General features: G+C 38.8%; 1 protein-coding gene across 4 annotated transcripts in view; it reads left to right on the plus strand.

The window, feature by feature from the left end:
- Positions 1-12,462, plus strand: part of VRK1 (VRK serine/threonine kinase 1) — a 74,980-nt gene extending 62,518 nt beyond the window's left edge. For 2 of the 4 annotated variants that reach the window (XM_059373936.1, XM_059373934.1), the window contains 2 exons: positions 7,267-7,354; positions 12,020-12,461. In XM_059373936.1, the coding sequence (XP_059229919.1) occupies positions 7,267-7,354; positions 12,020-12,051 (120 nt within the window). In that variant the 3' untranslated portion in view covers positions 12,052-12,461. Of the gene's footprint in view, positions 1-7,266; positions 7,355-12,019 lie in introns of all 4 variants that reach the window. The other 2 variants (XM_059373932.1, XM_059373935.1) reach the window with 2 other exon arrangements.
- The last annotated feature ends 464 nt before the right edge of the window (positions 12,463-12,926 follow it).

Here is a 12,926-nt window from a genome sequence, read left to right on the forward strand (position 1 = left end):
TTTCTCCCAGCAGCTGTCCTAGTTGATGCTCTCACCACCAGCTTATGAGAGGTTCATTGCTTGTCAACACTAGATGTTGCATTATATTTAATTTTATCCATTTTGATAGATGTGCACTTGTGTTTCTTTGTGGTTTTAATTTAATCTCCTTTATAATATTGATTTTGAATACCTTTTCATATGCCTCCCCGTCTCCATCGCCCTTTCTCTGTAAGGTGCATTTCAATTCTTTTGTTCATTAAAAAGGGGGAGGTTGTCAGTTCTCTTTTGATTTGCCAGACTTGACTACTTTGTATATATATAATCTGTGTATTATACATATATATATTTTTTTACAGTTGGTAGTTTATCTTTTCATTCTGTTAATGTGGTAATATCTCTTGATGAACAGAAAGTTCTTTGATTTAGTGAAGCCTGATTTATCAGTCTTGTTTATGGTTAGTATTTTGTATTCTATCTTGGGAAAATTTTGTCTACCAAGATCGTAAAGATATTCTGTTATTATCAAGAAATATTATCTTTTGTATTCAAGTCTGTAATTTCACAGCAGCTGATTTTGTGCATGGTATAAGTCTATGTTTATTTACCTCCTATGGATAACCAGTTGATTTGAACCATTTATTAAAAAGTCTGTAATGTCCCCACAACAGGGAGCAGACTTTCAGGTAACCATATGTGTTTGGGTCTGCTTTTAGAACCTCTGTTCTGTGCCACTGGCCCACTTATCTTTTTTGCCAAGCTGCACTTTTTGAACTACTGGCTTCATAATGATACCATGATGATGGTGTAAGTCCTCCAACTTTGTTCTTCCTTTTTTTAAAAAATATTTTATTTATTTATTTGACAGAGATCACAAGTAGAGAGGGGGGCAGGCAGAAAGAGAGGAGGAAGCAGGCTCCCTGCTGAGGACCCTGGGATCATGACCTGAGTTGAAGGCAGAGGCTTAACCCACTGAGCCACCCAGGTGCCCCTGTTCTTCTTTTTGTCTTAGCTATTCTTGGCCCTTCAGCTTTCCATATAAATATCAGACTCAGCCTATTAATTTCTATACAAATAGTTCTGGGATTTTGATGGAGATTGTATTGACTCTATCAATTTGGGAAGAATTGGCATCTTCACAATATTCTTTTCTGTCCATGAATATGGTACACCTGGCTGTTTATTTAGGTGGTCTTTCATGTATCTCAGTCATGTTTGCAGTTGTCCCTGGCTGTGTAAAGATCATACGCATCTTCCATGGCTATTTTCTTGTAAGTGCTTAATTCTTTTGTATTATCTGTATTTACCACAGAACTTCCCTTCATGTCATTTGGTCGTCAGCTCTGTCTGCTGTTTTTTGATGTTTCTAATATATTTATGAGTTCTGTATTGATTATTATTCTATTTATTGGCTGTGCAGTTTCCTTGTAACCTCTTCATTTTCTTTTTTAAATTGTCATTTCTCATTTACTCAGTTTTTAAAATCTTTTTCTTTTTTTTTTTTTTTTAAAGCCTCCAGTGCATGTTATAAGATTTTCTTCTTTTGGGGCTATTGTGTTTTCTTTCAGAGTGGAATCTTCAGCTGTCTTTTGCATGCTATGACCATTTATTTCATCTTCTCTTTTTGTCCCCAAGGACAAATTGTATTAATATTGTATTAATATTGAATTAATATTGAATACTATTGTATGCTTTACGTGGGCTTAACAGATTATTGTATTTGTGAATCCTTGGGTTTGCCATTTGATGAAACTGTTTTGTTTTTCTTCAGAGATTGGGTTTGAGGGTTTGGCATTGCTAAGGGACTTTCCTTGCCTGTAGTTCATACTCTGGGAGGATCTGGAGAGCCATGGCTCAACTGGTACTGCAGGTCAGATTACGTGTCTTTCCTCAGTACCTGCTGCATTCCCTTCCTGGCCAGACGATGCCAAAATTTGGTAAAATCTAAACCCAAAGTAAGAGAAACCCCGTTGGGGATTCTTCTCTTAGCTATGCTTTACTCATTTTCTCTTTTGTAATCTATTTTGGTAAATCATTGTTTATTGCTGAAAATAATTAGTCTTGAATGATTGTGGTTATTTGGCCCTCTTTCTCCAGGCTTCTGCTCCAGGGAAGAAATGGAATCACAGGTTCTGGTTTCGTGGAGGGACGGTGTGGGCATAGGGAAGGTCTTTTCCAGGGGCTCGTCCAGTCTTTCTTTTCAAGCTTCCTGTTTACATTCTGTAAATTGAAGGTCAGTGGTGAAAAATTTCTGAATGGTGTTTGCTCATGTTCTTTTCCCCAGTATGGTTCAGGGGTGCGTCGGAGCCCCATGTTGCTTTCTAGCAGTGTCTGACTCTTCTTGGCCACCAGTTCCCAATGGTAATGGTGAGAGGCTCTGTCACTGTTGCTGCTGAAATATTACTTGTTATTTTGTGTTCATTTCTTCAGAGTTTAGGTGAGGCAGAGGTTGAAATACTAGCCCCCAGATGTCCCTTATTTTTACACACAGTTTAGCTAGTTTGTGGGTGTGACATCGGGGCCACTGGAATCTATGCCCTTCCCCCACAAAAGACCGCGCGTGTTTGTACTGTTACCTTCTCAGCTCCTCATAGACCGTCTCCCACATTACAGTCCCCTGGCAGTTCACTTTTGTACACGTGCTAGCATTAATTCATTGTGGGATAACAACAGTAAATTCTTCATTCCTCGTGGTATCTTAGGAGTGGAGAACTTGAACCAGTGAAGAACAACGTGTTCCAAACTTTGTTAGTTACATGTGGAAACATTGTCTTTGGCTAAACCCTTTCCCCAGACCTGTTAACAGTCAGCGGAATTCACGAGTTGTGCTTGCTTCCCTACCTCCGGAGTAGACGAGCTACACGTGTTGACAGGACATCTGAACGTAAGCAAATAGCAACAGCAACTGCAGATAAAACGAAGTCCCGCATGGGCTCCATTTACGGTGTGTCGATGCTGCGCCACATGGCGTTCGTGCACGTGGGCTTCCCTTGGACGCTTCCGTACGGTGATTTGCAGAAGCCTGAAGTGATTTCTTCCAGGACTTAACAGTGTAGAAACTTGACGTGTGTGTGTTTAATATTTTGATAAAAACTAAGATTACTCTTTTGCTTGAATCTGTTTTTTAAGCATGTATTTTTCAGCTTGAGAATGCAGCCCGTGACCTTGCCAGGCACACAGTAGGTGCTTAGTAAATATGTGGTGGGTTCTCTGCCCTGGCAACGTGAAGGCCTGTGTCACTGCGGAAGGAAGTTGTAATAGTCATGATTCTTGCTACAGCCTTTATCACTAGAGCTCATTTAAAATAATAAATCACTTTAATGCATTCTAGCAGAATATTTTTAGATTATTCTCCAAATTAATCTGCTCTTCTTTTTAAGAAACTCACTTCCTGACCCGCTTCCCATCTTTTCATTTCTCCTTTTTCTGATTATGTCTGACCTTTTCCTGCTTTTTCTCAAAATATATCTGTAATGACGTCATGTGCACTTAAACGTCACACAGGCTGTAGAAGGCTTGGTGCGAAATAGGAAGTCATCTCTTCATTGTTACAACACTAGTCGAATGGTTGCTCGGCAGCTGCAGCCCCGTAGGTATTTCTGTGTAAACTACCATGCTAGGCCCCATGGAAGCTGCACAGAGGAGGAGCCGTCTCCCTGCCGGCTGGGAGCCCGTGCAGAATTGGGAAGCAAGAGTGCGGACGAGGCTCTGCTCTGTGGACTCTCCCTCTTTCGGAAGCGAGGCACTACCGTGAGAGCACAGCCGCCAGGAACTGTAAGGGGGCGGCGTCGGGCTGAGATGGCCCCTGGGGCAGGAGCGGAGGACTCTGAGTCCTGGTCTCTCCCACCGCAGCTGAGAAACACTGAGCCAGTTCTCTTAGGCTCCTGCTGTCTCCAGCCTCGGCGTTTTCTGCCTCCATTGTGAATTCTAACTAGCTCCACTGGTTTTGTTAGTACCGTGTAACACACGTGTCTGCTCTGCTTTCATAGAAGATATGTGTTCTGTGCTTTTTTAGTTACTGTCGAGTAACAAATAATGGTTTTTTGGTTGCTATTAATGAATGTAGGAACTGAAGTAAATAATGCTATTAGTTTATAAAGCATGTACCGTTTGCACGGTGACTTCAGGTGGCCTTAAGTAAATAAATAAGACAAACTGGTGCAGTCAGTCTCTAAGTGATTGTATTTAGAGTTCTCTGTTCATTGACACACGTACAGTACCAAACATTTAGAAATTTTAGGCTGTATACTCAAAGTTTCTATAATAAACATTTGTGATTTTTTAAATAAAGAGTTAAAAACCAACAACAGTCCTAAATACTACTCACCTTTGATATAGCCGTGGATCTGATTGGCTTTTCTTAGAGGCTGTTGAAAGCATCTAGAGGTGATCTTTTGATGTGTGACCTGGGAAGCAAAGAATGAATGGGTCTTTGGTTTTTGCTTCACAAGATTTTTATTCTTTGTCCTGTTAAAACAGCTTTAAGTCTCTAAGTGGTCTCTAGTCAGTGTTTAGACTATTAGTAAATTATCAGTCCAAATGCATCTAGCTGATTTGTCTTCCTGTTTCTAAGCTGGAAGTGAGAAGCTGCTAATTAACTAAATTTTAGCCTAGCATATCTGAACACTTCAGAAATACAATGTGTAATACATACGCTAATACCCTTTGAAATAAACCTCATTTTCTGCAAATATTTTAGCTGTGCTGAATTAAAAGAAAACTCTATTGTAAGTTTATAAGTCATTCTGGTGTGTCGTATAATGTTTTGATTTCATTTATAAATGTAGAGGCACTTTGTGGGACCTGGTGTGGAACATGACAGAGTCAGATTCACGTAGTCCTTTTCTGAAGCCGTTTTCTGTTAAGAAAGAACCAAAATATGCACGATCTGAAGCCCAAGATGTTGACAAATAACAAAATGAAACATTAGGAGATAATCAGGAGAAAGAACCTGCCAGTGGATTGTTTGGAATTTTACTCATTGCCTTATAGAATCAGTAGCACACTTAGATGCTTTTAAACATGAAGGGTTTTTTTGTTTTGTTTTGTTTTTTTAAACTGGTCTTTTCCTATAGACATGGGCCCCTTTTGTCAAAACTAAATACATTCTTAGAAAAGTTGGGCAGGAGATACCCAGCTGGAGTGTGGTCTAATGAAATTCAGTGCTTTACCTATTGCATGGATGCTTAAAATACAGGTGTTTTGTTGTTGTTGTTTTGGTTGGTTGAATACTGGCTGATTTTCATTCCTATGTAATTTACTTGCATGGAGATTAAGATAGCTCTTTTTTATTAAATAAGCTTGAGAACAAGATGAATGCACTAGGTTCTTAGGTAGAATGTATTGGAGAGCTCCCTTTATAATAAGCATTTAAAAATCTGCCTCCTTAAAATCGGAAAATGCATTCTTTCCTGTATGGAAAGCAATATAGTAGTGAAATAGTCCTCCTTAATTTTGGTCCGAATGAACAAAAGTGTCTGTGTTTATTCCTGCCTAATGCATCACAAATCTGCTGACATGCTAACCTTGGAGTCTTGGCTGGCGTTAATCAGGCCTGTGCACCGGCAGGAAAGATGTACCTAATGCACTCCATCAGTGCAGTTTGCATATGGAAGTTCTCACAGGGGAGCTGCCCTGTGCCAGCTGAGGGTTACCTGCCCACTGCAGTTATTGTATGTAATTATCGAACCAATCTGTTCAGCCCAGCAGGGTCTAGATGGTAATCATGAAGCAACACTTTGGAAAAGAAAGATGTAAGGCACTCTCCCCTTCTCTCATCAGTTATATGAAGTTACAGCCACTCCGAACAGCTATTCTTGAGAGGCAATACCTCCATATACAAATCTGCTAAATGAATGCCTTTGAAGGTTTCTTAAGGGTTAGTCAAGTTATTTTTGTCTGGGTGAAGCGTTTTCTTAAGGAGCATGGCGGGGATCTCGGAGTTCTGGTCTTTCCACAGCCACCTTAAGCATATTTTGAAACAGTGGGATTATTTGTAATATGTAGATAATAACAGTTCTGACCATTTGGGGGTTTTAAGGTAATGCGGTTTGAGTAGAGTGGAGCTTTTCCTTGCAGCTCTCTGTGGAACAGAATCCGCGGTTGCCATCAGGCAGGAGAGCGGTGCGCGGTCAGCAGGCAGTGTGCAGAATGGCCTGAAGCAAGGGAGAGTCTCAGATGAAGTTCAACTTAATATCAATTGTTAGAAATAGAAGCGAGGACTTTCTGGTGCATTGTGAATCTGAAATTTGGGACAGATGAGAGGATTTCCTAAATGAAATCTGGGCAACCCAGGGAAGCTTTGAGTTATCATTTGGATTTTAACACATTTAAATTTGAGACTACGTGGGATAAAGCTATAATAGGAGAAATGCAAAGTTGTAAAGTTATTACTGAGTTCTTCCGTAGTCATTCCTACATGTAGATGTGTTGAGTAATTTAAAAACTTCACACAGGACTGAATTAGTTAGAAAATGTCGTAGTGGTAGAAAATAATGAAAAGAAACTGAACGAACGCTTGGGAAGGCTGGCTGGTGACAGACTATAAGCATTAACTCCTAAGTAGCCCTTCACTAGAAAAATAAATAGAAAGTTGGAAAAGCTTGAGGGGATGGTGGAAAACCCAACCTGTTTTTGAGATTTTAGGAGAGCTGTGTACTTTTAAGACTCTTCCTTTACAGGAAGGTGCCCCCCCCCCTTAAACTTTTAATGAGAAGTATACCCAACGAAGACATTTATTGGAAGTTTGTCTTTATTGATTCATGTGTAGAATTTTACCACTGATTGATAGGGTATAACCAGTGATACACTATATGGACAAGGTGTATATTTTCCCATTATCAAGTGGATTACCATGCCTCCCCGCATATGCCACACACATTGTAAAATGGGGAGAGTGAGTGTCATTGGCCTGAGCGGTGAAACCAAGTTTGTTACATGGTTTGCTTTTAAAAGAGAGTTTCTGTATCATCAGTTCTGCTGGTTAGGCTGTCCATGATGAACTATAAGAAGGGAAAAAAGTTTGAGGTGATTGTAACGAACAAGCTGATGTTCAGACTAACTGTACAGTTGAAGACTCTCTTTATCCCATTTTCTTCATCCACAGTCCCTTCCCCTAAGGTAACTACCGCACTGTGGTCGTGTGTATTCTGACGGTATGTTTTGTTATACCCACCCCTTGACAGATTTGCAAATATACTAGTATCTGGCAAGTTTGTGTATTTACTTATTTGACCATCAGCCCGTATCTCTCTTTCTCTCTCTTTTAAAAAATCTCTGTGTAACAAGCGCAAGAAAGGAATTGAGGAGAGCACCAAATCCAGTGTCGAAGATATGGACTGCTCCAGTACACAGACAGAAGAGGCCACAAAAACCCGTAAGCTGAACAGTCTTGCCTATTAGCTTTTTCCATATATAAACACACATTACATTTCCTTCTACTAAGTAAGAGGTTAGCTTATAGTCATAACATTTTGATTTTATAATAAAATATCCTACAAGAAGATCTTCTATTTTATAGTATCATCACATGTTCTTTGTACATACATTGCACTGTTTACTATTCACAGTAATCACAAAGTTGGGGTGGGGAGCTACTCTGATCTTGCATCGAGGGAGCCCAAGACACAGAGCCCTTAAATGGCAGAGCCGGAGCTCTTAACCTCTCAGGCTGCCGTCTCTCCGTTTCTGCACATTGATCCACTTGACAGGATCTGAGGGAAGGTTCGGATCAGGCGAGTAGTATCTGGGCTTATGTAGCTGCCGGTTCTACTGGCCTGAGCCACCCCAGTGCTCCCCACTGAGTCTGCAACCTCTTCTTTTCTCTCAGCAAGTTGGGACTCAAGGAATTAAAGCCTCAATCATCACTTTTCCAAGCCCTTGAAGTAAAAAGCAGAGTATAAAGTAATTTATGAGATGGCTCGTAAACTGGTGGTGAAGCCTCTTACAGTATGGAGCCGAGGTGGCATTGACATCAGTAGGGCCACTTCTGCGAAGGCCACAGCGGGGCTGGGGCTGGGCTTCCTGCCGTGTGTGTGCTCCTCTTAGGAGATGGCCAGTGCGGGACGTGTAGGTGCACCTTTGGGTGGCTCAGAAAAGGGAAAACAGTTGCCAGGTTTCCTAGGAAATGATTTCTTTGGCGTAATGAAGAGATTCGGTGCGGGCTGCAGTACCATGTTTTTCTTTTTCCAGATTTCTTTTCTATCTCACTGCCTTTTCGTTTATTTATGAAACATTTCCCACTTTGTAATAGAGACGGCTCATTTTTGGTAAAAGTTTCATTGAAGCCCAAGTGCCCTATTGAATCAGGCTAGGAAGGTATTTTCCCTTTCCTTTGATCGTGTCACCTGTGCATGTTTGTGGAAGACTAACATTTGACTTTCAAAGAGAATCTTCTGCACTCAATTCTGTTAGTGTTGTCTTTCTTGTATAGTATGACTAGAACATCCTTAGGTTTACATGAATTCACCGCAGAGAATCCTGGGGGTATCTAGAGAGGGAGGATCGAACTTTCCCCGGGAGGCTGAAGGTTTTGAAGAAGTTCCTTTTTCTCTCCTGCAGCCATTTCCCGAGCCCCACAGTTCTCCCGCCTCCCTTCTTGTCCGTTTTGTTACTAGGAAGTGAGGAGTCCCGAGGAGCAGTGCATGGAAGCCTGTTTCAGCCAGAGGCTAGCAGCAGCAGCTATGACAGTGAGTGGGAGCAAAATTAAGGAGCATTTGTAAAGATAGAGCAATATTCTTACTTTAAAAAAATCCCTTATATTTTAAAAAGGGCAGTTTTATTTCAGCAAAAAGCCCACATTGTGGTAGTAAGGTTGATACCCATTTAGATCAGAGTGAATTTACAGCTGTGCATGGAGAAGACTCATGCTTCTTTTGATGCCTGAAGGTCATTTGTTACCTGAACTTTGCTTTAGTGAGCATCAGTTATTTGTTTTGATACATCAATGATTTTAAAACTGGACTATAATTATGAAAAAATGCTTTTTATACTTAAAATTTTAATTTAAGGTCCTTACATTTCTGGTTTTTACGGGGAAAAATATATTAGTATTTCCATTTTATTTATTAATAACAAAAGAAGAGTGTGGACCCCATTGCATATTTAAGGAGAACAATCCAGATTTTTTGTTTCAATTTAAACAAAAAGAAGATAGAGAATAATTGAATTCTCCCTTATTCATATAAACTCCAAATTGCTCTACTTAAATGCTGTTTCTCTTCTTATTATAATTTTTCCTTTCTCCTAAAGTTCAGGGCTAGTTAAAGTATTTTACTGTCTAAATATTCATAAATGAGAGAAATATTACCTGAGATGGTAAAATGTTATTGCTTCTGGGGGAAAAAAAAAAGGCCAGTGTTCATGAAATTTATATTTGTATTCATCATTTTAAAGTAACTTGAAGGAGGAGGCACATTATTATGTTTGAATTTTGTTTTAAGGAAATGTATAATACAATTCAGTGACTTCTGTGTTCTAGAGCTTTAAGATTTTGTGTCATAAACGTGTTTCAAGAATGGTTACCTCTAACAGCAGCAGCTTTAGAAATGTCAGTTTCTTCATTAACAATTTTATTTTCAAACACAATTTATGGTTTACAATATGGTAAGAGATTTTTCTCACTGTGTGATCTTTCAGAATGCTGTGCCTGGCAAAATGGGAGCAACTTTCCTTTAATATCTATTTAGACCATTTTAAAAACGCGTATAATTTTCTTGATACACCTAAACTCATTTTGACTAGTTGGGGGTCTATTGTGTAAGAACACATTCTGAAAGCTTTCAAAATGTGTATTGTGTAGGTTTTCTCAAAGAAAGAGAGGGGGTGACGGGGTGGTTTTCAAGAAGAACAGAGGCCTCTAATCCTTTTATTTTTATGCAAGGCATAATTTTTACCAATTGAGAAAATTTGGTTATTTGCTGCAAGTAATTTTTTCCCCCACAAAATGATAAGCCTTAAAAACCATGCATATTCTGGCATTTCAGAACTGTCCCAGTACTTCAGAATTGTACTAAAAATTAGTTAATGTAGCCATGATATTTATGGCTAGCTCCTTTGTCCCTCCCGTTCATAAAATGGACAGTAATCCACAGCCTTCTCTTGTTAATGTTATATTTGAACGATCTTGAATTTTGGCCCATTCTTGAGAAATCTGAGGGAAGCAGAATTGACAGTTACCTCTCGAAGATCTATGATCCGGTCAAAAAAGGGATCTTTTTAAGGGCACACTACAAAGACACTTCCCACTTGTTCTAAATTTTTGCATTAATAAAATTATACAAGAGTATCCAGACTTATACTTTTCCTTTTTCAGATTTTAAATTTTACACATTAGTCTTTTACATTTTTGAAATGGGTACATTTTACATTTATGAAATGGGTACATTTTCATAACACGAGAAGAGGAAAAATATTTTTTCTGCCACAGTTAGAATTATTAGAGAAAATACTGAATTGATACCTGCAGCAAAGACTCCACATTGTAGAATCCTGATTATATAATAAATTCCAGGTAGTGTTTTTAGTTGCAGTGAAAAATTTTAAATCTAGATTGCAAGGTATAAGCAGCAGTGTTATTTAAGAGTAAAATGACAAATTAGGATGTTAATGAGAATAATACTCCTTGAACATAGTGATAGCTATTGTTAAGTGTCCTTTGTAATGTGACGATAGATTTCAAATTTTATTGAAAGGAAGATGTATTATAGTACTGATTACTGATCTGGAATTTGTGATACCCTACTACACCCCATCTTAGGCCACCACAACATTCCTAGTTTTCTGTGCAAAATTAATTTCAAAATTCTTGAAATAAAAAATTAGAAGTCTACCTTGGGATATATTTTTATCTATCACAAAAATTGAAAAAAAAGCTCAAAAGTTTAAACCATAGTATAGGCTATGCATATCAATGGCAGGAAAAAAAAATATCCATGTAAATTTTAAGTTTGCTTTAATTGAAGTCTATGGCAATTAAATAAAAACTGGAACTTGGAAAAATATAAAAACACTAATTTTTAAACTGATCTTCCACAATGTAACTAAGTCTGTAAACAGGAAACCTTTAGAATTTATTATTAGATGTACGGTAAGTATTTTGTCCTAGATTCAAAAAATGTTTTGTACGTTTCAGGAAAGAAGTATTGATCCGTTGTTTAGTGCATTCATTGATTAATTATGGGCGACCATGCTGCCCCTCACCCTGGTACTGTTGCTCTTTTCCTGACCAAGGGAGTCATGAGGCGGTGGGAAGGCACACTGTTTGCCAGCGCGGGCAGCCGTGATCAGGCTTACACATACTCTTCCGACTGCTGTGCTTGCCTTGAGGTCAAGTGGGGGTGCTGGGTGGGAACAGTCTCCCTGGTGAGGTAGAATTCCCGTGTGGAATCCCCATTCAGAGCTCTGTCCCCAGTGAAGAAGCACTGATTTATTCCAACTCAGGAGTACTTGGGTAGAAACTGTCGTAAGGTACTTAGACCAGGATCAGGTGTGATGTTCCTTTAGAAGGCTACTCAGTTGGGGTCTCTTTAACTCCTAGTGGAAAGACTTCATGTCTTGGAATGGCCCAGTGCTGTCCTGCCTAAAGAGTATAGGTAACAGGCTTTAAAAAGCAACACATTTTATTCCTTGCTTCTCAGAAATATGCATTACTTCATCACTTTCCTCCCAGAAATGAATGCCTGTCTTGTTGCTATAGGTTACATTAGGACTTACTGTTTTAAATTGCAAATAAAAATTTGGGGGAGAAATATTTCAGTGCCCTTGTAAATTGGATGTGTTTTTCACCTTTGGTAGAGTTCTGTTGTGACTTAAGACTGAAAGGTAGATGTTAGCATATTTTTTGACATATTAAAAAATTGACACAATTTCCAAAGATTTTCAGGCTATTAACCCTTACCTTTGTGTGTGAATTTTATCTCTACCAATCATCATAGTTAATTAGATTTTTAAATACAAATAAGTATATATGGAAATGCTTATATTTTTCTTCTTTAGCTTTTGTAAGTTAATGATTGGAATTTCTTTGTTTTTTCTCTTCAAGGTTCAAAAGCCAGAAAGAGAGTCCAGAAGTAAATCAAATGCTGTAAATCGACTTTTCTTCCTGTCATTTGACTTACTCCTCTTTTCCTATTTTAAATGTTATATTTTCATGTGAGTCTTTGAGGATGGGGCTGACCATGAAATAACTATGTCTTTGAAAAATATAAACTTTTTTTTTATTAAGTAAATACTGTGTACAATTTATTAAAGGCTAATTTATAAAATTGAAATATCTTTAGATCATACTCTTTAAGCTTATCCTGAGCTGTATGTGTTTGAGGCTCTGCAGTAGCTACAAGAAAAACCACCATGGTGTTACTTTCTGATCACTGTCCGTTGTCCCGAGTGTTTAGAAATGCTTGGCAAATTCCACACCTTTAAGCAGATATACAAACCTTAAAATAAAAGTCTCTTTTTGTGTGATACAAATACACCATTTGTTGAGGCCATAAGATTTGGATTGCATTGGTTCTGGTCAGTTCCACAAGCATTTACTGGGCACTTGCTGTATGAAGCAAGAGGAACAAAGAAGGGAAAGGGTTAAGAAGGCAAAAGCGGGTTAGTAAGTAGGTAGTGAGTAGGTCCGTGGGAGAGCAGACCCAGGTATTGTAGAAGGACCACGTAAGCGTGCAAGTGGCATGAGATGAAAACAGGTGATAAGGTGTTGGGGGGCAGTGTGAGTGCGGATTTATAGACTGGCTTCGTTTAAGGCGATCCCGTGAAACAAGTAAAACAAAGCGAGCTCACTGCTCATTCACAGGAGGTTATTAGAAGTGTTGGCTTTTTGTGGCATATGATGTCTGTGCAGTAAGCCAAGCACTCGAGAGTTTTAATGATCAGACATTTTTAGATTTGGACTTTTTATAGTTGCCTGACAATAAAAGCTTTGGATTTAAACCTTTTTGAAC

The sequence above is a fragment of the Mustela nigripes genome, chromosome 13 (genome assembly GCF_022355385.1).
Source record: "Mustela nigripes isolate SB6536 chromosome 13, MUSNIG.SB6536, whole genome shotgun sequence".
Lineage (NCBI taxonomy): Eukaryota > Metazoa > Chordata > Mammalia > Carnivora > Mustelidae > Mustela > Mustela nigripes.